The 25,296-nt window shown below is 48.0% G+C and overlaps 1 protein-coding gene across 2 annotated transcripts in view; it reads left to right on the top strand.

Moving 5' to 3' along the window:
- GAK (cyclin G associated kinase) overlaps window positions 1-25,296 on the top strand; it is a 414,917-nt gene that overhangs the window by 79,710 nt on the left and 309,911 nt on the right. For both annotated transcript variants that reach the window (XM_075352640.1, XM_075352641.1), the window contains exons 4-5: window positions 12,082-12,196; window positions 12,297-12,439. In XM_075352640.1, the coding sequence (XP_075208755.1) occupies window positions 12,082-12,196; window positions 12,297-12,439 (258 nt within the window). The remainder of the gene's footprint in view (window positions 1-12,081; window positions 12,197-12,296; window positions 12,440-25,296) is intronic.

Below are 25,296 nucleotides of genomic sequence, written 5' to 3'. Positions count from 1 at the left end.
GTTTAAGAATTTTGTTGTCCCAATTACCACCTCTAAGGGGGGGAGCCACAACATCAATACCCTGGAAACTGATTGATTTAATATCCCCTGCATGGTGTTCAGTAATGTGACGGGCCACGGGAGTGTCATTGCCCAGGCGGATATCCCGGATATGTTCCCCTATTCTCCTAAATTCCCTTTTGGTCTTGCCCACGTATTCTTTGTGACAGCTACAGGTGGCTTTGTATATAACGCCCTTTGTTCTGCAGTTAATGAAAGAGCGGATATCATAGCGTTTTCCCAAAATGTGGGAAAAGAAAAATTTTCCTGGGTTAAGATAACCACATGCAATGCAATCGCTGCACTTATAGCAGCCTTTGACTGGATTGGTCAGCCATGTCTTATTATGACATGAGAAATGGCTGTGGACCAGTCTCTCCTTAATGGAGCGGGCCTTCCTGTAGGTCACTGAAGGGGCATTGGGAAGAAATTTTCCAATATCATCATCCATTTTGAGAATGGACCAATGTCTCTCAAGGATCCTTCTAACCTCACCTGATCCATTGTTGAAGGTGGTAATAAACCGGATGAATTCCTCATCAGATGTTGGTCTCCCCGGTCCATGTAAAAGATCGTTCCTAGTTTTTTCCTGGGATTTTTTGGCTGAAAACTAGCAAACCATTGGGCCTTAATGAAGCTCTCTCCTTCACACCCTTTGTGGTAGACTAGATTAGATACATGTTAGGAGGGATAGTCGCCGCCCGAGTGGGGGCACCAACCACCGATCTGTCCTAGGGTGCCGACCTCCACAAATAGGTAGGGTCAGGTTTAACTGTAGGGCCCCAAGGATTGTATAGTTTGGTGGTGGTTTTTCTTCCATCCTTGCCCAATTTAATTGTGGTATTTTTCTGCCATTTGTTTTTCCGTCATATTTTTCCATTGTATCATTCGATATTTTTATTTTTTCCTCCTGGTCCGTGCTGGCCTCTCCTGATCCTCTGTTGTTGTTTTTTTGTTTTTTTTTGTCTTTCCCTCCACTAATCACAACAGTGATCTGATGTATATTATGTTTTTCTGTTCTCATTCCCTCTTTGAATAATCTCTCCTGCTGGTCCGTCCCGGTCCATTTTTCTCCCCCCTGCTTGTTGCTCTCTCTGAGCCTCCTACCTATCTGGGTGCCTGTAATAAGTGTTACAGCTGCTTGTATGGCCCATTTTTGATGTTGATGGGCCACTGTTATGAATTAATGGCCGTATTGTTATCGCTGGTTTTGCGATGCTAACCGTGGCCATTTTTCTGTAGTCATTTACCTGCTAACGCTATGGTTCACATGGCTAATCTATACGCCCCTCTGTGACGTGCACATCGCGGCCGCGATCATGTGACCCGGAAGTGAGCTCACCGCTGCGTGCGGATGTGACGTCAGACGCCACTCTAAGCGAGCGGTTCATTTAAACCTGACGGCGAGGTATGACAGACGCGCTCTGCCCAGGAATCTCCTGGTATTGATGGAAGTAAGTTGCACCCGCCGCTTTGTCCTGGCCGTCTGCTTTTGCTACTGACATGGACCTTGTTTAATGTGGTTTGTGTACATATTTTTCCACAGTAATTTATGCCAATCTGTATGGGTCTTTTGTGACCAGGATTTTGGATTCTTATCCTCCCCTGATCATATAAGAAACGCGTTGGGAGAATCATGCACAACTGCTGGACATATGTTTGGAACCTGTGGAGATCCTGAGTCATCCAGATAAAGGACCAGGTTATCTCATCTATCTTGGTTGCCGAGACTATCCAGTATTAAGTGCTTCATTAAGCAGGGAAAGGGTTATACGGCAGATGGGGTAAGACCGTTCCTTTTCTACTAGTTGCTCACCGCCATTTGCTTTGTGGCAGGTGATTATGTGGTTGCATGTTATTTATCATTCACTATATGATTAATGCTGCTGCTGCTCATTGCGGTATGTTACAGTAATTGTTTACATGAATGACATTATCCACATAATTTTACTCCTGATTAGCCAATTGGTCCTCTGCAGTATATTGGCTTTTTTATATTGGTCTGTTTGTTATTATTGTAGGTCCTACTTGGATTTTTTTTACTAATAAGATTAAAGGCTATATTTTAGGCGTTTTTTATTTCGTTCACTTTGCTATCCTTGTGGATCTGTTTTTGAGCCCAAAAACGGATCCTCACAAAACGATGTGTCTGAATGTCCTATCTTGAAACCCATTGCCTTTGCTGGGATGCCCAGATTTCTGCATTTGACTGAATTAGTTTGCCATCAATGTTTGATATTTTTGTGACCAGAAAGAAATTGTTACCAAGACACTGGCAGTAAGGGCTCTTCTCCACTTGCGTTTTTTTGTGCGATTGTAATCGCCTGTAAAAACGGTTTGCAATCTGACAAATGATTATATATGATGCTGTCTCCTTTTCCCCGTTTTTTTACGACTCCACATGTGCTCTCGGTGAACTGCAGCATGCTGCGATTTGCACCGAGTCTCAGCTCTCTCACCCCCATGCAATCCTATGGGAGCGAGAAAAAAGTCAGAATCCGGGTGGCATGCGCATGTCATACAGATGGCATACGCATGTCACACGTATCCTTGACACTTGCATACCGCGTCAGGCTGGCTACCGGAGGAATCTCCAGTAATATCAGGCCTGGCCGCGGTTACATGCACTGAACTCCGGAGCTGTCACCTGAGCTCCAGAGTGCAGCCTGAACAGCGAGCGTCGAGTGATTGATTCCCCGGCGATTGCTGTTGAGTTCAGCACAGCTGCAGACAGGCTGGGGTGATTTCTGGAGCTCAGGTGACAGCTCCGGGGTTCAGTGCATGTAACGGCGGCCAGGCCTGCTATTACTGGAGATTCCTCCGGTAGCCAGTCTGACGCGGTATGCATAAACACTCACATAGCACCCGCATGATGCTCGCATGTCATACGGATGCTATGTGGGGAAAAAAACACACACCGTACACAGACCACACGAAGGACATACACAGGACACTCGACTCAAATTTTGAGCCGAGTATCACTGTGATTTATAAAACGCAAGTGGAGAAGAGCCCTAAAAGTTACTAAAGCTCATTACACCAGCCAGTTTCTCCAGGCCTTAGTGGAAAAAGTTCTGCAAGATTACGTACTCAAAAAAGAACAGGTTCTTGCTATTGTAACGGACAATGGCAGCGCGACAAACGCTGGTCACATGCTGTCATGTGACTTGGAAGTTATGGCGCTGCCACTGAACTGTATTGTACTGTACTAGCGTGCGCCGCATCCGCCAAACCGGCGAATGTGTGAAATTGGGCGGACATGTTGGAAATCTGATTGGAAAAGTGAGGAAATTGGTTATTGCCACCAGAACCCCTAAAATTTATTCCATCTTGAAGAGACGTATTGGGAAAGGGGGCAATTGTTGATCAAGCCACTCGGTGAAGCAGCACTTATTTAATGACTGAGCGATTGCTTGAACTAAAAGAATTTCTTATAGATATGGTGAACCCTCAAATAACCTTAAATGAAGGTCAATGGGCACAGGTGGCTGAAGTGAAGGAATTGCTTAATCTCCCATTTACCGTGACTAAAAAATTAAAAGCTGAGGATTTAACTTCTGGCATTTTCATAAGGGAGTGGAAGAACTTGCTAATTTGCCTGTCCCAAAGAGGAGGTTTAATCCCAGATGGCATTTCTGCTTCAATGAAACCAAGAGAGTCACAGCTATTGGAAAATAAAATTCTTCTGGCAGCTGTTTCTGTGCACCAAGTCATCGTATACTGCTGCTTGATCAACAGCTTACCAAAGGAAAAGAAGCTTTGAGTGAGGTAGCAGTTAGGATGAGCGGTTTACAGGACTGCCAGGCGGAAGAGGACTTGGGGCCTGACAGTGCTACTGCTGCCATATCTTCATCCTCATCAGATGAGGAGTTTAACATTGACAAGTATTTGGATGACATGGAGCAGGCAAAGCGTTGCCGCAAGGAAAAAGATTCCACTCCGTTTCCTATAGCAAGCAGATTGACCAGATTTCAGTAAATTTTTTCACTTGCTCTCAAAGAAATAGAAAAATTCAACCATTCATCAAAATTGACTGTGCATGAGGCAATTCCTTTTATACCCGGAAATTGTTAGAGATGTTGCCCATGTGGTTACGGCTTTCCCTCCAACCCACTTTGCCACTTACATAGTTTAATACATAGATATTTATATATACATACTAGAAGGTGGCCCTATTCTACGCATCGGGTATTCTAGAATTTACGTATTGTGTAGTTAATGTATGATTTTTGTTTATATATATATATATATATATATATATATATATATATATATATAATGTTTTGGGGGGAGGTGTGCACCCCCCATCGTGTTCCATCCCCCATGTTGCGCACTCCCCATCGTCCTCCATCCCCCATGCTGCGCACTCCACATCGTGCTCCATAACCCATGCTGCGCACTCCCCATCGTGCTCCATCCCCCATGCTGCGCACTCCCCATCGTGCTCCATCCCCCATGCTGCGCACTCCCCATCGTGCTCCATCCCCCATGCTGCGCACTCCCCATCGTGCTCCATCCCCCATGCTGCGCACTCCCCATCGTGCTCCATCCCCCATGCTGCGCACTCCCCATCGTGCTCCATCCCCCATGCTGCGCACTCCCCATCGTGCTCCATCCCCCATGCTGCGCACTCCCCATCGTGCTCCATCCCCCATGCTGCGCACTCCCCATCGTGCTCCATCCCCCATGCTGCGCACTCCCCATCGTGCTCCATCCCCATGCTGCGCACTCCCCATCGTGCTCCATCCCCCATGCTGCGCACTCCCCATCGTGCTCCATCCCCCATGCTGCGCACTCCCCATCGTGCTCCATCCCCCATGCTGCGCACTCCCCATCGTGCTCCATCCCCCATGCTGCGCACTCCCCATCGTGCTCCATCCCCCATGCTGCGCACTCCCCATCGTGCTCCATCCCCCATGATGCGCACTCCCCATCGTGCTCCATCCCCCACGCTGCGCACTCCCCATCGTGCTCCATCCCCCACGCTGCGCACACCCCATCGTGCTCCATCCCCCACGCTGCGCACTCCCCATCGTGCTCCATCCCCCACGCTGCGCACTCCCCATCGTGCTCCATCCCCCACGCTGCGCACTCCCCATCGTGCTCCATCCCCCACGCTGCGCACTCCCCATCGTGCTCCATCCCCCACGCTGCGCACTCCCCATCGTGCTCCATCCCCCACGCTGCGCACTCCCCATCGTGCTCCATCCCCCACGCTGCGCACTCCCCATCGTGCTCCATCCCCCACGCTGCGCACTCCCCATTGTGCTCCATCCCCCACGCTGCGCACTCCCCATCGTGCTCCATCCCCCATGCTGCGCACTCCCCATCGTGCTCCATCCCCCACGCTGCGCACTCCCCATCGTGCTCCATCCCCCACGCTGCGCACTCCCCATTGTGCTCCATCCCCCATGCTGCGCACTCCCCATCGTGCTCCATCCCCCATGCTGCGCACTCCCCATCGTGCTCCATCCCCCGTGCTGCGCACTCCCCATCGTGCTCCATCCCCGTGCTGCGCACTCCCCATCGTGCTCCATCCCCCACGCTGCGCACTCCCCATCGTGCTCCATCCCCCACGCTGCGCACTCCCCATCGTGCTCCATCCCCCACGCTGCGCACTCCCCATTGTGCTCCATCCCCCATGCTGCGCACTCCCCATCGTGCTCCATCCCCCATGCTGCGCACTCCCCATCGTGCTCCATCCCCCATGCTGCGCACTCCCCATCGTGCTCCATCCCCCATGCTGCGCACTCCCCATCGTGCTCCATCCCCCATGCTGCGCACTCCCCATCGTGCTCCATCCCCCATGCTGCGCACTCCCCATCGTGCTGCACAGTCACACATCAGACAGTATACACGCACACACCCGATTGCATACACGCACACACCCGATTGCATACACCCGATTGCATACACGCACACACCCGATTGCATACACGCACACACCCGATTGCATACACGCACACACCCGATTGCATACACGCACACACCCGATTGCATACACGCACACACCCGATTGCATACACGCACACACCCGATTGCATACACGCACACACCCGATTGCATACACGCACACACACGACTGCATACACGCACACACACGATCGCATACACGCACACACCCGATCGCATACACGCACACACACATTGACGATATTGCACATACGCGCTCACACTCACAACATCCGGAGATACCACATGCTTCCGGCCATGTGATCCTCTGGCAGGTCCTGGAAGGTCACTGCAGCACAGTATCGCGGCCGAGAAGCAAGGGATATCACCGGATGCTGTGAGTGTGTGGATGCGATCTGATGTGTGTGTGAGGTGTGTGTGTGAGGGTGAGTGTGATCTGATGTGTGTGTTTGTGTGTGTGTGTGTGTGTGTGTGTGTCCGTTTTTATGTGTGCGTGTGTGTGTGTTCCGCCGCTACAGGACCTTGATGCGCTGACCTGGGAGTCGGTGTACGTTGGTAACCATGCTACACAATATTACCCGATGTGTACCATGGTTACCATCGTACCCCGCCCCCCGCTCGCACAGGAGCCCACACCAGCGTACGCCGGCAACCCCAGCAATGCGAGGGTATGTGTCGGCTGGGTTGGCGGTCTACGCTGATGTGGGCTCCCGGGGGTACAGCACTCACCTGGGAGTCGGGGCTCCTGTCGGTTCGGGGAATGTGTGCGGGGCCAGAGCGAGCGTCGAGAGGCCAATCCGTGTGGGGGCGGAGCCTGGGCGAGCTGCCAATCCGTGCGGGGGGCGGAGCCGAGGCGAGGCAAGCGGCCAATCCGTGCGGGGGGTGGAGGCGAGGCGAGCGGCCAATGAGACGCTTGTTGCGGTAAGCACACAATTCTGGAGCAAGACAGACAGACAGACTGACAGAATAAGGCAATTATATATATATATATATATAGATACATATGTATGTATGTATATATATATATATATATATATATATATATATATATACATATATATAACACTATGTATTAAACTATGTAAGTGGCAAATAACAGTTTTCAACAAACATACTAAGTAATATTTAGTATATTGGTTATATTTAAGTGAAATATTTATTGTAGAGCAATGTGAACATCAGACATTTAATAATTTTTATGATACAATAATCAAGATATTTAGATAGAACATAAAATATATTTATTGGAATACAACTTTAAAATACAAACTGTAATAAATTGTAGATATGTAATACAATATGATATAATAATAATAATAATAATAATCTTTATTTCTATAGCGCCAACATATTCCGTAGCGCTTTACAATTCAGGAGGATCATATACAAACAAGTAACAGTTATAGAAATACAATATTTAGAGGGGAAAAAAAAAATACAACCCTGCTCGTGAGAGCTTACAATCTACAATGAGATGGGGGGAGAGGCAAGGTTCAAGTGCTTATTTACAATGACAATCCAACCATCTCACGGAAATGGGGCTGGATAATGGTTTCCTGGACCAGTGGGCCCGAGCCTTGAGATGCCTTTGGGTGCCATGGAGTTTGATGTGGAGCTATGTTGTGAGAGGTTGTAGAGGGACTATGTGAATCGAATCTGATTAGGGAGTGTGATAGGCCGCCCTAAAAAGATGCGTCTTTAGGGTGCGTCTGAAGCTGAGTAAGTTGTGATTTGTCCTAACTTCTTGGGGTAGAGCGTTCCAGAGGGTTGGTGCAGCTCGGAAGAAGTCTTGGATCCGGGAGTGGGAGGTTCGAATTAGTGTGGATGTTAGTCGAAAGTCGCTTGCAGAGCGTAGAGAACGGGTGGACTGATAGACAGAGAGGAGGGTGGAGATGTAGGGGGGTGCTGCACTGTGGAGAGCTTTGTGGGTGAGAACAAGCAGTTTGAATTGGATCCTATGATATATGGGCAGCCAGTGCAATGACTGGCACAGAGCAGAGGCATCCGAGTAGCGGTTAGCCAGATAGGTGACCCGGGCTGCTGCATTAAGGATTGACTGTAGAGGAGAGAGTCTAGTTAGGGGGAGACCAATTAATAGAGAGTTACAGTAGTCCAAGCGAGAGTGGATCAGGGCCACGGTGAGGGTTTTTGTCGTTTCCATTGTGAGAAAGGTATACAAGATATATATGCAATCTACTGTATATTACATATTGTATTACATATTTACAATTTACTACAGTTTTTTGTGTTCTAAAGTTGTATTTCAATAAATATATTTTATGTTCTATCTAAATATCTTGATTATTGTATCATAAAAATGATAAAATGTCTGATGTTCACATTGTACAACAATAAATTTTTCACTTAACTATAAGCAATATATGTGTGAGTCGGAGTCCGTGGAGTCTGAGTCTGAGTCGGTGCAAGGGAAATTGAGGAGTCTGAGTCGAAGGTTTGGCTTACCGACTCCACAGCCCTGGCTTTAACTGAGGACATTTTCTGACATCTCTTATAGTTGACCGTACTACACGTCAAAGGGAAAGAGAACGGCAAAATTGATTTCCTAAGTCACTCTTGACTAAAACAGGGAATTAGCCTTGAATACGGCTGTCTTTCAACAGATAGTATACAGTAGTGCAGGAGACCTGTCAGGTGTTCACTGACTGTGCCTCTTAAGGTACCGTCACACTAAGCAGCATTGCTAGCAACATCGCTGCTGAGGCACGACTTTTGTGACGTAACAGCGATGTTGCTAGCGATGTTGCTGTGTGTGACATCCAGCAACAACCTGGCCCCTGCTGTGAGGTCGCTGGTTGTTGCTGAACGTCCTGGACCATTTTTTAGTTGTTGCTCTCCCGCTGTGAAGCACACATCGCTGTGTGTGACAGCGAGAGAGCAACAACTGAATGTGCAGGGAGCCGGCTTCTGCGGACGCTGGTAACCAATGTAAATATCGGGTAACCAAGAAGCCCTTTCCTTGGTTACCCGATATTTACTTTCGTTACCAGCGTTCGCCACTCTCACACTGTCAGTGCCGGCTCCCTGCACACATAGCCAGACTACACATCGGGTAATTAGCCCGATGTGTACTCTGGCTAGGAGTGCGGGGAGCCAGAGCTAAGCTGTGTGCGCTGGTAACCAAGGTAAATATCGGGTTGATTACCCGATATTTACCTTGGTTACTAAGCGCAGCATCGCTTCCACGCGTCGCTGGGGGCTGGTCACTGGTTGCTGGTGAGATCTGCCTGTGTGACAGCTCACCAGCAACCCGAGTAGCGACGCTCCAGCGATCCCTGCCAGTTCAGGTTGCTGGTGGGATCGCTGGAGCGTCGCTTAGTGTGACGGTACCTTTAGACCCTGCTTATAGTAGGATCTAACATGAAACTATACCTTGGGGTCATTAGATTGAAGAAAAAAAAAAAAATACACCCTACAAAAAACCCAAAGTAAATGCATTCCCAACCAGGCAACATAGGGTGGGAGCTGTGTCTACCAATGAAGACTAAGAGATCGATATTTTATTTTTTTTATGGTGATTATAAAAAAAAACATCTTAATTTCTCAGTCTCTTCATTGCGGGCCAGTATCCATTGGATGTCACAAAGCTTTCCCTAGGGTGAGAAGTCCTCTATTGTTATCAACAAGGGAATACGCCAGAAGATCTGTCTAGATTCTAGACTCTAGAAGATCTCCTTTTAGCTTCATGCAGAAAACATACATGCTGTGAAGAGCAGCGGGCAGGAGCACTGAAGCTAAAGCCTACCTTTTGTATGCTTGATAAAGCCCAAATGTAGGGTGACACGTAGCCTGTCTGTCTCCATGGAATAAAGAAATATGGAAATTACCCCTGGGACGGTGTCTATTTTTCTACTGTGATATAGTAACCTTGTGAAGTACTTCACCTGTGGTGCTGGAAACAATTGTCTTTAGGTTCCCTTTAAAAGTCAGACATGAAATATGTATATGGCCATGTGCGCACGCTGCCTCTTTTTGCTACATTTTTGGTGGTTTGTTGCTCTAAACTTCATGCAGTCGTTCCCCAGCAAAGTCTATGAGAATTCAGAAATGCTATGCGCACATTGTTTCTTTTTTGCTTGCAGCTTTGGGTGCAGAAAAAAGAAGCTGCATGTCAATTCTTTCTGCGTTTTTGACTTGTGTTTTTCCATTGAATATAGTGAAAAAACGCATGGGTGAAAATGCAATGAAACAAGGCAAAAACGCAAGTGTTTTTTTATGCGTTTTTTGGCCAAAGGTGCTTTTTTCTCCTAGAGAGGGCATTTTTCTCTGAAGAACAAAACTACAGCGTGTGCACATAGCCTTGACATTTGATCACTTTAACCTTTTTGGATTTTTTATGAATTAACTTTTTCTGCACAGTGCAGCGCTGGAATACTTGCGCTCTACTACGTCTGTACAGCACGTTTCCTTGCTCCGGAGTGTGGGAGGTCCTTCTGAGGGGGAGCTGGATTCTTTGTGTATATATGACTTTTTGATCACTGTGGATTTTTTTTTTTTATTTTCTTTTATACGGCATTAACTGTATGGGATAAAAGATTACACAGTTTCTTAGTGCGTCGTTACAAGTGCAGTAATTCAAAATGTGTGATTGGATTTATGAAGGTGTTTTTTTTTTTTTTTTTGTAAACTGATTTTATGATTTTAAGCATTACAATAAATGTAAAAATAAAAAAAACTGTCGTTTTTAGTTTTTACTTCATAAATAAATACATATGAAACTAATCAACTTTGTAATATTTATCAGAGAAATCTGCTCCTTTCTCTGCCAGAATTGATCAGTATTATCAAAATTCTCAATTCTGGGAAAAAATCTGTATTCAGTGAAGCCTTTCCCATTACTGAGATAGGAGATGGCAGCTGTTACTGATGAGATTATATGTATATGGAGTGGGGGCAGAGCTCCGTATCTAGCTCCTGCATCTAACTCCTCTCTTCTCCTGTCATCACAGAATATCATCAATTTCACAAGAAAATGTTTTTATTTTTTAATCCTAATTAGATTACACTTTTTATACACTTCCCGCCTTTATTATCAGTAATTTGTGTGTAATGACTGCATTAAATTTTAATTCGTTGCGATCTTCTGCTGTTTCCAGTGCTGTGCCATTCCTCTCTTGCATAATGGGACTGCAGCTATGACTTGCCGGCGCACACTGAAGACTGTTTAGTTCCTTTCCTAATGTAGGATTCTGAGCGCCGTTTTTTAGTCACAGAATGAAGAATTTACAAAGTAGCTTGTGTCAACACAGTAGACGCTGTGAGATCCAGCAGGTCACAAAAGTAATCACAGATGTGTGAGGAGCGGGGCAGCACTGGAAACAGCAGATGTGTGAGGAACAGGGCAGCACTGTTAATTGCAGATATGTGAGGAACAGGGCAGCAGTAGAAACTGCAGATGTGTGAGGAACAGGGCAGCACTGGAAACGGTAGATGTGTGAGGAGCGGGGCAGCACTGGAAATGGCAGATGATGCGTGAGGGGCGGGGCAGCACTGGAAATGGCAGATGTGTGAGGAACACTGCAGCACTAGAAACGGCAGATGTGTGAGGAGCGGGGCAGCACTGGAAATGGCAGATGTGTGAGGAACAGGGCAGCACTGGAAACGGCAGATGTGTGAGGAGTGGGGCAGCACTGTTAATTGCAGATGTGTGAGGAACAGGGCAGCAGTAGAAACTGCAGATGTGTGAGGAACAGGGCAGCACTGGAAACGGTAGATGTGTGAGGAGCGGGGCAGCACTGGAAATGGCAGATGATGCGTGAGGGGCGGGGCAGCACTGGAAATGGCAGATGTGTGAGGAACACTGCAGCACTAGAAACGGCAGATGTGTGAGGAGCGGGGCAGCACTGGAAATGGCAGATGTGTGAGGAACAGGGCAGCACTGGTAACGGCAGATGTGTGAGGAGTGGGGCAGCACTGGAAACGGCAAATGTGTGAAGAGCGGGGAAGCACTGGAAACAGCAAAAGATAGTGACTGGTATATGTTTTAAACAATTCACTTAACACACACTACTGATTGATAAAAACAACACTATGGAGTGATCTGTGATCTTATAATACTAGGAGGCTCTAAAACTGAGTTTATTTACTATTTCCTTAAGAAATTGCATGTAGAAAAAGTTATCTGGCCACCCAAATATTGTCCAGTTCTGCTCGGCTGCAACCATAGGAAAAGAGGAATCTGATACAGGCCAAGGGGAATTCCTGCTTCTTACGGAGTTGTGTAAAGGTGAGGACATGAATATGAACAGATTTGTCTCATTCTGATACCAATCACTGAGAAGTTTGCTTTTTGTTTCACCATTGTCTTTTGTACTTACTTGGTACAGGTCAGCTTGTAGAATTCCTAAATAAAGCAGAAAGTAAAGGCCCCTTGTCATGTGATACTATATTGAAGATTTACTTCCAAACTTGTCGGGCAGTCCAGCATATGCATAAGCAGAAACCACCTATAATCCACAGAGATCTCAAGGTAAATACAGAACCATTAGGTGTTTTGAGTTTATTCATTGCAGTGCTTGATTATTGCTTAGTTCCATATGCACTTAAAGGCAACCTGTCAGGTGCAATTTACAGTACACCCAGAATCAAGAGCAGTTCTGGGTGCATAATTCTAATCCCTGCCTAGCCCATACCTGCATCTAGTAGCATACATAGAGATCTTTAGAAATAAAAATATTTCTAAAGATGCTTTAGGATATGCTAATGAATGCAGTGACTAGTCCCAAGGGCGTTATATCCTTGCAACTAACCTGCCCTCTTAGCATGTTAGCATGCCCACAAAGGTTGCTAGCATGCTATACAATACCCATTGCCCCCATGATGATGCACGCACCTATTGTCCGTTGTCGCGTTTCGGACAGCGGCTTTAGGGTCTGTGGACATGATCAGAAGTCCTGGCATTTCTGGTCATGCTCACTATGAAGCTGTGTGTACGTGTTCCGGCTTGAGAGCAGTCTAGTGTACATGACTGGAAGTGTCACTGCGCTCATTAGCTTTTTTTTTTTTTAAATTCTTTATTTTAAAGACAAACTCGTAGCATAACAAGATACCTCCTGCTCCCCACGGAGCAGCGTAAATTATATCAAGTACATAACATTGACGTGTGCAGATTGTCAGGATACATGTACAAATCCCATCCCCACAACTGCATGAGTCTGGCCCAATTTTAACCTTTTTAGAACCAACCCAATACGAAGAAGGTAAAATATAGAGCAGAGAAAGAGAGGGCGAACCCTGAAGAAAGTTTAAAACAGGTTGAAATAGAAGGGTAGAAGGGAGAAGTGGGGAAGGGGGGAAATGGGAGATGAGGGGGGGGCAAGGAAGTGATTAAAAAAAAAAAAAAAAAAAAAAGGGGGGAGGAGAGTTCCTCCCAGAGCATTACACCACCGACCCACTGGGGGACTCCTGTGGATCAGAGAGCAGTCTAGTGTATTCCGTCGAGTAAATAAACTCCAACCATGGAAGCCATGTTCTATAAAAATCTTTATGTCGGTCATTAAGAGAGGACGTCAGATTCTCAATATGCAGTAGGTCGTTAACCCTTGAAACCCACTGTGCCAACGTGGGGTGGGGGCAGTAGACTTCCAGCCAAGTGGAATGCAAGACCTGGCGGCCATGACCAGGAATCTTAACAAGGAGCGCTTGTATTTAGAAGCCGGGGATTCCGATGACTGTAAAATAAACAGTTCCGGACCCAGTGTCTCATTCGTACCAGTCACCTGTCTGATTACCTCCGTCACATCTGACCAAAACCGCTGCAAAGAAGGGCAGGACCAGAAAACATGCATGTAGTCACCCTCCCCCGAGCCACATCTCCAGCAAACAGGGTCGACTGAGGGGAATATCCTATGAAGTCTAGTCGGGACTCTGTACCACCTTGCCAGCAGTTTGAAATTAGCCTCCAACAGTCTGGAACTGATCGAAGTTTTATGTGCCAGCAGTAAAATGTTATCTCTTTGCGAATCAGATAGGGCAATCCCCAGATCTCTTTCCCACTGCAGCAAGTAGGCCGGCGGGGGCAAATCTCCTGGATCTGATAGCAAGTTGTATGCCAGAGAGAGTGAGTGCCGCAGGGTTCCCTCCCCTAGGCACAATTTTTCAAACCTCGTAGGAGGCCCAGCGTACTGAGAGAAGCAGGGGAGGGAGCACAGGAAGTGCCTCAACTGCATAGCTCTCAATCTCCCCAGGGGATCCGAAGTCAAGAGACCATGGATATCCGCAAGAGATGGCCAGTCAACCTCTCCTCCCAGCTGGCAAGCTCTGAATCTGCCCCCCTGAGCCCAGCTCCGAAAACCAGGGTCAGAGAGACCAGGACGGAAATCCGGGTCACCTAATATTGGTGACATAGGGGAAGGCACTGGTAGGAGAAGTCGACGAACCTCGCCTCTCGAGCAGCATTCCAGGGTAGCGCCAATATTAGGGTGGGCTCTCAAGGTAGCCGGGGAAAATTTCAGGAGCCAAGGGATGGCCGGGAGGTGTATTTCCGAGAAGCTCTGTTCCAGGGCGACCCATGGCTTAGTCTTAAAGTGACTGCACCAGTCTAGTACCCTAACCATATGTGTGTTCCAGTAATATTTTTTTCAGATCCGGTATTCCCAGACCTCCCCTATACTTGGGTCTGCACAAAAAAGAACGGGAGAGTCTCGCCGGCTTATTTTCCCAGATAAATTTAGTATGTAGTGAAGCCAGGTCCTTGAAAAAGGAACTCTGGATCCTAATAGGCAGGGACTGAAAAAAATATGAGGCGTGGTAAAATATTCATATTCAATATTGCACATCTCCCAAACCAGGCGAAGAAGCCCTTCACCCAGCTTGCACAATCTGTTCTAATGGATTGCAGGAGAGGAAGATAGTTCAGCTTAAATAATTGACTAGTGTCCTCAGCCAACTGGACCCCCAAGTACTTCAAAGAATGACTAGACCACCTAAACCCGAACGTTGACTATAGCGAGACTACCTGATTCTGGGGTAGACATACATTTAGTGCCTCAGATTTTGACATGTTGATTCTAAAATTTGAAAGAGAGGAATATGTTTCCAGCTCTCTCAGTAGGTTGGGGAGGGAAACCTGTGGGTTAGTAATGAAGAAAAGTAAATCGTCAGCATACGCCGCGATTTTGTAAGTGGTACCTGCAACTTTAGGGCCCGATATGTTAATGTTGCCTCTAATTCGGCTAAGTAAGGCTTCCAGAGTCAAGATAAAGATCAAGGTCGAGAGGGGGCAGCCCTTTCTTGTGCCATTAAGAATGGGGAATCTATCAGAAAGGAGACCGTTCACCCTGACTACTGCCGATGGGCTACTATACAAAGAGCAAATCCACCTGAGCATCATCCTCCCCAAACCCACTGCCTGCAGTACCTCCTCCATGAATATCCAATTAACTCTGTCAAACGCTTTTTCTGCGTCGGTCGACAGGAGAATTACGGGCAGCCCTTCAGATTTAGCCTTATGGATTAAATTCAAAGCCTTAGTAGTGTTGTCCCTTGCTTCTCTTTCCAACATAAACCCAGCCTGGTCCGGGTGAACAAACCCCCCCCCACAGCAATGGAGGGAGTCTATCTGATAAGATTCTAGTGAAGAGCTTCAAGTCTGTGTTGAGGAGGGAAATAGGTCGGTAGCTAGAGCAAGAAGTAGGGTCTTTACCCTCTTTAGGGATGACTACTATATTAGCGGCTAGGGAATCCCTCGGCAGGGGGGCTGTCACGGAGAGTGGGATATTGTTAAAGGCTGAGAGAAATGGGGAAAGCAATATGGAGCCCATCTTTTTTTAATACTGCAAAGGGAAACCATCTGGTCCAGGGGCCTTACCGGTATGAGAATTTTTAATTGCGGCCCAATACTCCTCCTCTGAGATGAGCCTTTTATGGGCGGCCTGCATCCTCGGGCTTGAGGTGTTTCAAGCCGGAGTCCGAGATGGACTTCTGGATACGCTGGCGCAGTTCCGTCCTGGTCCTCTCAGACCGCCCTCCGTCTAGCGAGTAAAGAGAGGAGTAGACATCTTTAAAGGCGGAAGCAATGTTTTTCGGTAATGTGGCCCACCCGTCTCCAGAAGTGTGCACTCTGGGAACGTAGCCCCTCGCTCTGAGTCCGCAGGGCGCTAGACAGGGCCCTGCCACTCTTGTTGCCGAATTCGTAGAAGTGTCTCCTACACTTAGCCAACACTCCCTTAGCTTTGTGATATAATAGGGAACGCAGCTCCTCCCTCTTCCTGACCAGCCTGGCAACCACGTCCCCTCCCAGAGACCCCTTGTGTACTGCTTTCAGCTCCCGTATGTCAGCTAGGAGAGATGTGACCTCAGCTGCCCGTTCCCTCTTCAGACGAGCCTCGTGTTTCATGAGCAATCCTTTGACAACACATTTGTGTGCTTCCCATATAATGTTGGGGGACACCTCCCCCCTCCCACTACAGTCAAAATATTCCGTCAAGGCCTCCCGCATTTCCTGCATTGTCACAGGATCATTGATTAGCTAAGTGTTCAGTATCCACTGACCCTGTCTCCCGATGGGGCAGCCGAGGGATAGAGTGACTGTGATCAGAGCATGATCAGAAAAGGATATGCACTCGATTGACAAAGCCACCAGAGAGTGGAGGTCCCCATGTTTAAGAAAAAGGTCCAACCGAGAATAGCAGTCGTGTACTGCTGAATAAATTGAAAAGTCTGTCTGATGGGTGCATCAATCGCCACGTGTCTATCAGTTGGTGATCATGCAGTCCCCGTCTCATCCGGCGCAGTGCCATATGTGGTAGATTGTACACCGCCTTAGAACTATCCCTCGACGGCTCCAACATGACATTAAAGTCACCCCCGAGAACCAGAGTGCCCTCAGAGAATTCTTCTATTTGCGCAAGGTAACGCAACAAAGTGGGGCACTGGCCCGAATTAGGCAAGTAAACTGCCACAAAAGTGAAAGTCTGAGAGACAATGTATCCCTTGAGCATCAGAAGCCTTCCCTGGTCATCTGACCGAGAGTCCAACAATTCCCATGGTAGCGTACTAGACATTAGGATGCTCGTGCCCCTAGATCTAGAATCCGGGGAGGGTGAATGGTGCGCTACTGGGTACCTCTGTCCGAGAGTCTGTAAGGTCTAGCTTCACAGTAGTGTCTCTTGGAGGAAGGCGACCTGTATTACATTTCTCCATAGCAAGTTCAAAAGAATAGACCGTTTCTCCGGGCTATGGAGTCCCTTAACATTCAGTGAGCCCACCCGTAGTTCAGTCTACTTTTGTTTCGCCTTGCTCTCACGGGACCCTGCAGGAACAATCAGTCAACAGGGAAAAAAAAGGGGGGAGTTGGGGGGAAGATAGGGGAGAGGGAGTATTGGAGGGGGGGAAAGAACAAGGACCCTTTAGCAGGGGAAAAAGAGAGGAAAGATGCTCAGAAGGGAGAACAAGAAAGTGAAAAAGCAGCTAGAATACCGCTCAAAGTGCCAGGGACCAGCCCAGGAACTACTTAAGAAAAGACAGGCACAAGAACCGACACGCGGCCAGAGCCCTAACCTGCGCCCCTCTTTTTAGTGCTAAATGACCCATCTCGCAACCGACAAGGAAGGGTCTGCCAAGTAACCTCCCACGAACCCCACCCCCCCATCCTGAATAATCTATTGCCATATGAACAGAATTTGAAAATACTTAAGTCTTCCCCCAGTACATTGTGTTCAACAGAACAGGCCTTATGGCCAAGTCCCTCGCTTTGAAGGCGTAGAAACATAAGAGACCCTCCAATCTCCAAACCCCTTGACTCCATCTTATGCCAACAGTGCCTCATCCTAGGGCACGCCCCCACACTGACAACGCCTGAAAGATGCCTCGATCCTCACAGTTCACCACTTTGAGTAGAGGGGCAACCCCCTTTCTACTTCGTTGCCCCGTAGTGGCCTGGGGTTCACATTACATCCAATCAGGAACTGAGCAGTCTGGTATTCCCAGGAAGGCAAAGAGATTCGGAAGGTCCGAGTGCCTCCTCAATAAGAACAGAGTCCCCCTTGCGTCCTATCAGGTGGAAGGGATGACCCCATCTATACGAGGCGTTCGCTTCTTTGATGTTGAGCAGAAGGGGATGAAGCAGGTGTCTCATATATAATGTGCGACTGGAGACATCCGGGAATAACTTCACCATAGCCCCGTCCATTTCCACAGAGCCATGTGCCCAAGCTCCATGTAGGATCCTCTCTCTGTCCCCATAGTAATGCAAGCGGCATAATACATCTCTGGAGGAGGAAGCAGGTCTGGGGCCAGGCCTTGCGACTCTGTGAATTCTGTCAAAGAGATAGGTAGCCTCAGGGGGGCAATCGGTGACTAATTTGAAGATGGTCAAGACTTTGGTGTGCAAGAGATCCTGGGGCCAGTCGTCTGGTATACCCTTCAGCCTGATGTTATTTCTCCTGCTCCTGTTCTGGTCGTTCAGGAGCAGGGTGAAATCTCTGATGTGGGCATTGGAAGACTCACAGTTCCTTTCAATCCGCTCCATCCTACTCTCCAGGGACTCCTGTGCCTGCTCTGTAGCCTCAATTCTGTCCTCCAGCACCACCATTTCCTCTCTCAAGGTAGACAGCCCCATCTGCTGGGAGGATTCTATTCTGGCCACCACATCCTCCAGGTCTTTCTTGCTGAGGAGGGCTAGAATGCGCTCTCTAAGGACATGTAGGTCCTCTTGTGGAGGGCAGGGTGTTTGTTAAAGATGGAGACCCTATGTGCCGGACGGCACTTGGGGAATCCCTGGCTGGAAGGTGCTGCAGGCCTACCGGCACCATCTTGCTCCGGGCCGCCAGCGGAGGCTCCGGACCCGGCGCCGACAGGAACCTTGTCAAGCTCGTCACGGGGGAGGCAGGAGCGGGAGTGCTGCCCGGTTTCTTCTTTGGAGCCATCCTGGGTGAGCAGGATCTCTGTAAATGAAGCTGTGGGCGCGGGGGCTCTGAAAGGAAGCTTCCTCACGCCACCATGCCCAGGACACGCCCCTCTGCGCTCATTAGCTTATCACAAAGGACCTGTAGAAATACTTTTCTAAAGATCCCTTTTATATATGCTACTGTATACAGGGAAGGTTAGGCAGGGATTAGCAATATTCACCCAGAACTCCTCGTGGTTTTGGGTGCATGTTACACCTGACAGGTTCCCTTTAAGTTATTAGTTTCCAGCTTATTTGCCTGTGTTTTGAGGACTTGTCCATGGCAGGTCCCCAGGGCTTTTCCCCACCCCACTGCTCATGACTGACCAGGTTCTTTCCTATATGAGTGTGTATAGGTAATGACCTGTCACTCTAGGATAGCGGGTTGGGGTGCAGCCACTGGGTTTCTGCCCTGAGCTAGTCATCTGAAACATGTAATGCTCAGCCAGCTTCTCATGTAATGCCACTGTATTTCAGTGTGATGCATACACTGGTCCAATAACATAGCTAGTGTGTAATGTGATCCAGGCAGAATGAAACTGCTGACAGATACTCCAACTGACATACTTATTCAAAAGCAACCTTTTACATGTATCTGATTGTGTGCACCATGATAAAAGGAAGCCGCAGTGCAAGGTTGGATCCATCACGCCACATGCCTCAAAGGAGACCTGAAGACTTGACTTATAATGGAGCTTATGTTGTCTCTTCATCAAAAATTTTTTTTTTTTTTTTTTTAAGGGTATGTGTGCACATTGTGTTCTGCCGCGACAAATATTCTGCAGCGTTTTGTCACTGCATGTGCGTTTCAAAACGCTTCGTTATGGATGCTTTCTTGACAGTGCGTTACCACTCGGCTCTGCTACATCCCCATAGAGCCGAGTGGGAATGCACTGTTTGTCTAGCTGGCTGCTAGACAGAGCCTCGCGATCAGAATGAACTTCACCCAACTTCATTGTCATCGCGCGGCTGTCTGTCTGCCGCGGCCTGATTTTCCCTGAAATTCCCTGAGTGACTGAAGTGAGCCGCGTCATCAGCTGTGCCATCACTCAGGTTACCAGCTGGAGTCCTCCGCCCGATCACCACAAATCACCTGAGTGAGGGCACTGCTGATCGCGGGTCTCACTTCAGTCACTCGGGCGACTTGCTGTCACAGTTGGAGGACTCCAGCTATGGCCGCCCGCAGGTGACCTCAGTGACTGAAGTGAGCCGCACAATCAGCGGTGCCGTTACTCAGGTTACCCGCGGCCACAGCTGTAGTCTTCCACCTGGCGACAGGTAGCCTGAGTGACGTCATCGCTGACAGCGCGACTCACTTCAGTTGCTGCGTGAAGCTGACAGAGAGCGGTCGTGCTCTACGGCCGCTCGTGTCAGCTTCCGATGTAGCAGAGCTGCCAACTACTCAACTTTTCTATGAATAGCCTTTCCTTGTGTACCCTGCTTTCTGTGCAATTGGTATGTCTGTGAGTGACCACTCCATGAACCCCCATTCTCACTTTTCTTTATGACCCAATTATCTCTGCCTATGCTATCCAACAGCTGGGTTCAGCTTTGATTTAAGTAATTAAGAAAAGCACCAGCCCCTCCCTTCTGTGATCCACCTGAGTGCCTTGCTAACACTATATATCTGTACCACACTGTCGGCTGAGACACTGTCGGCGTGTGGATCTTTAAGTGTGCAGAAAATGAATTAGGCCTGAATTGGACCGGAAGGTAACTGGATACATAGTCAAAGTAAACAATGTTTGTATGTGTTTTTACTTTCACCCCTATAATACTTCACTTTCTATCTTCCCCTCTAATCCCTACACCCAGTAATGAGCTATTCATCTCTCCCTCCATTCTCCCCACCCATCTCACCCTCCATCCTCCCCACTCATCTCACCCTCTCAGATCTGTTCCTCCTCTCCTGCTCCCACCTACTAACACTCACTGCTTCTCCTCACTGCTGGGGATATGTCCCCAAATCCCGGCCCTCCTCACCACATCCCCATTGTCACATCTAACTGCCATCCACACTCTAACACCAATTTCCGCAACCTCTCTAACCTTATACCCATTCACCCAGCCCCGGCTCCCCCAGTCCCACTAACAGGAGCTCTATGGAACGCTCGCTCTGTGTGCAATAAACTTTCCTACATTCATGATCTTTTCATCACTAATAAACTTTCCTTCCTCCCCATCACAGAAACCTGGCTTACCCCCTCTGACACTGCCTCTCCTGCTACACTTTCTTATGGTGGTCTCCAACTCTCTCACACACCCTTCCCCAGTAACAATCATGGTGGAGGAGTTGGTTTGCTCCTGTCCAACCAATGCTCCTTTACTCCAATTCCACTACCACCCTCGGTTACTCTCCCCTCTTTTGAGGTGCACTCCGTACGCATCTACTCCCCTTCCAACCTCCAACTGGCTGTCATTTACCGCCCTCCAGGGCCAGCGCTGCCTTTTTTGACCATTTCACCACCTGGCTACTACATTTCCCTTCCACCGACATCCCCACCATCATCATGGGTGACTTTAACATCCCCATTGACACTTCTCACTCATCTGTCGCTAAACTTCTAACACTCACTTCCTCCTTCGGCCTCACTCAATGATCCTCTGCAGCTACTCACAAAGATGGCCACACGCTGGACCTCATCTTCACTCGCCTCTGTTCCCTATCTAACCTCTCTAACTCACCTCTACCCCTGTCTGACCACAGCCTACTCACATTCTCTTCCCTTTCTTCTCCAAGTACACAACCCCCCCTCCACAAACCTTCACACCCCCGCAGAAATCTCAATCACCTTGACTTACACTCACTTTCTCAGTCTCTTTTCCCTTTTGCAGACATTGCTTCTTCAAACAATGCAGATGCTGCTGCCACTTTATGCAACACCACTATCTCTGCAGCTCTCGAATCAGCTGCCCCCCTCTCATACACCAAAACACGCACAATCAACAGGCAACCCTGGCACACGAGTCAGACTAAAGAATTGAGACGGGCTTCCAGAACTGCTGAGCGCAGATGGAAGAGGTCTCATTCCACTGAGCACTTCGTTACATACAAACAAGCTCTCACCACTTTCAAGTCTGCACTCACCGCTGCAAAACAAACCTACTTCTCATCCCTCATATCCTCTCTATCCCACAACCCTAAACAGCTATTCAACACTTTCAACTCTCTCCTCTGTCCTCCAGCACCACCTCCCTCTCCTCTCATCTCAGCTGAAGACTTTGCCTCTTTCTTCAAGCAGAAGATTGACAACATCAAAGCAAGCTTTGGCCCACAATCACCACAGCCACTCCTCACAACTACTCGGCCTTCTTCCTCAAAATCCAGCTTCTCCACCATGACAGAAGAACATCTTTCCACTCTACTCTCAAGATCACATCTAACCACCTGTGCACTTGACCCGCTCCCATCGCATCTCATCCCCAACATCACCGCAGTCCTCATCCCATCTCTTCAACCTATCACTAACAACTGGTGTATTCCCTTCATGCTTTAAACATGCCTCAATCACACCCATCCTCAAAAAGCCCTCCCTTGACCCATCTTGACTATCGCCCCATATCACTTCTCTCCTATGCCTCAAAACTACTGGAACAGCATGTGCATCTTGAACTGTTCTCATACCTCTCTTCCTGCTCTCTCTTTGATCGGTTACAATCTGGCTTACGACCCCATCATTCCACTGAAACTGCCCTGACCAAAGTCGCTAACGACCTACTAACCGCAAAAGCCAAGCGACACTACTGTCCTCCTCCTCCTCCTGGACCTGTCCTCTGCCTTTGACACAGTAGACCACTCCCTTCTATTATGAATTGTCTCATCTCTGGGCATCACAGACTTGGCGCTATCTTGGATCTCCTCATACTTATCCAACCGAACTTTCAACGTCTCCCACTCTCACACCACTTCCTCATCTCGCCCCCTATCTGTCGGGGTCCCCCAAGGTTCAGTTCTTGGACCCCTGCTGTTCTCCATTTACACCTTCGACCTGGGACAGCTCATAGAGTCCCACGGCTTTCAGTATCATCTCTATGCTGGTGATACGCAGATCTACCTCTCTGGACCTGACATCACCTCCCTACTAACCAGAATCCCACAATGTCTGTCTGCTATTTCATCCTTTTTCTCTGCTCGATTCCTAAAATTGAACATGGACAAAACAGAATTCATTGTCTTTTCTCCTCCTCACTCAACTCCCCCACCTGACATATCCATCAATGTCAATGGCTGCTCACTTTCCCCAGTGCCACGTGCTCACTGCCTGGGAGTAATCCTAGACTCTGATCTCTCTGTCAAGCCACACATCCATGCCCTTTTCACCTCCTGCTGCCTCCAACTCAAAAATATTTCCCGGATCCGTACATTCCTTTCCCAAGAAGCTGCAAAAACCCTAAGACATGCCCTTATCTCCCGTCTGGATTATTGCAACCTCCTGCTCTGTGGCCTCCCTTCTAACAGTCTCGCACCCCTACAATCTATTCTAAACTATGCTGCCCGGCTAATCCACCTGTCCCCCCGCTACTCCCCGACCTCTCCTCTCTGCCAATCTTTTCACTGGCTTCCCATTGCCCAACGACTCCAGTTCAAAACACTAACCATGACATACAAAGCCATCCACAACCTGTCTCCTCCCTACATCTGTGACCTAGTCTCCCGGTACTTACCTACACGTAACCTCCGATCCTCACAAGATCTCCTTCTCTACTCCCCTCTTATCTCCTCTTCCCACCATCGCATCCAAGATTTCGCCCGTGCCTCCCCCCCTACTCTGGAATGCTCTGCCACAACACATCAGACTCTCGCCTACCTTGCCAAGATTCAAAAGTAACCTGAAGACCCACCTCTTCCGACATGCCTACAACCTGCCATAACCCTCAGTCTGATACAGCGCCGCACAATCAGCTCTACCCTAACCTACTGTATCCTCATCTATCCCTTGTAGACTGTGAGCCCTCGCGGGCAGGGACCTCTCTCCTCCTGTACCTGTCTGTGTCTTGTACTGTTTATGATTATTGTACTTGTCCCTATTATGTATACCCCTTTCACATGTAAAGCGCCATGGAATTGATGGCGCTATAATAATAATAATAATAATAATAATAATAATGCGTCGTGGGACCTTGTGTGGTTTACGTCGGACCTGGAGGGCTGTTTGGGAATTTTAATAAAGTGGTGAAAGAGGGTGATTTTTTTTTTTTTAGTCTTTTCTTTTTTCCAAATAAAGCTTTTTTTTTTTCGGGTGTATGTGTTTTTCTTTAACTTACAGATTAATCATGGTCTCATAGACGCCTGCCATGATTAACCTAGGACTTAGTGACGGCTATGGGCTGCCATTAACTCCTTATTACCCCGATTGCCTCCACACCAGGGCAATTCGGGATGAGCCGGGTAGAGTCCCGAGACTGGGGCATCTAATGGATGCGGCAATTCCAGGTGGCTGCTGACTGATATTTTTAGGCTGGGGAGTGCCCCATAACGTGGGGCACCTCATCATGAGAATACCAGTCTTCAGCCGTGTAGCTTTACCCTGGCTGGTATCAAAATTGGGGGGGACCGCACGTCGTGTGTGTGTTTTTTGTTTTTTTTTCTTTAATTTATTTTACTGCACGATATAGACCCACCCATCGGCGGCTGTCATTGGTTGCAGTGAGTCAGCTGTCACTCAGCGTGGAGGCTTGTCTGAATGCAACCAATCATAGGTGCCGGTGGGCGGGGGATGCAGGGAATACGAGATGGAATAATAAGCGGCCGGCATTTTCAAAAGCAGGAGAAGCCGTCGGAGCAGTGTGTAAGAGAGAGGGAGTGACCGACCGAACAACTGACAGAGACAGAGAGAGAGACCGACCTCGAAAGACAGAGAGCGAGAGATCGACATTGATTTCAATGGGTGGAAAATGCATTCCAAAACCCACAAAAGTGACATGTTGCTTTTTAAAAGGCAGCGTTTTGGCAAAATATTTCAGCAGCCGAAATGCTGCGTTCTAAAACTAAACGTGCGGATGGAATTTGCACAATCTTCATAGATTGTGCTGGGGACGCAGGACACATGCGTTTACGCTGCAGTGCAATACGCAGCGTAAACGCATGAAAAAACTCAGCGTGTGCACATAGCATTAAGTACGTTTATTAAACAGCAGAGAAAGTTTACAGGTACAAAACAAGGACAGATGAGATGCTTGCTCCTAAGGTTACACTAAGTCCATCAAACTGGCCAAATAGTCACATGTGCCACCGTATAATCTAGTGTCTACACGTTGCAAGGTTCCTGCGACTTTACACCCGCTTGATAGTACTGCCTAGCTGTTGTACCTGAAATACACAATCTTCACAAACAAGAACATTAAACAATAATTATGTATTTCTGCTGATGGGTACCAGCCCAAAATATTTAGAATCGACCTCCATCCATAATCCTTTATATCTTTAGCTAAGTTAGGAA

This window comes from Anomaloglossus baeobatrachus, chromosome 1 (assembly GCF_048569485.1).
Source record: "Anomaloglossus baeobatrachus isolate aAnoBae1 chromosome 1, aAnoBae1.hap1, whole genome shotgun sequence".
In the NCBI taxonomy this organism is placed as follows: Eukaryota; Metazoa; Chordata; class Amphibia; order Anura; family Aromobatidae; genus Anomaloglossus; species Anomaloglossus baeobatrachus.
This window is presented reverse-complemented; position numbering and strand designations above follow the sequence as displayed.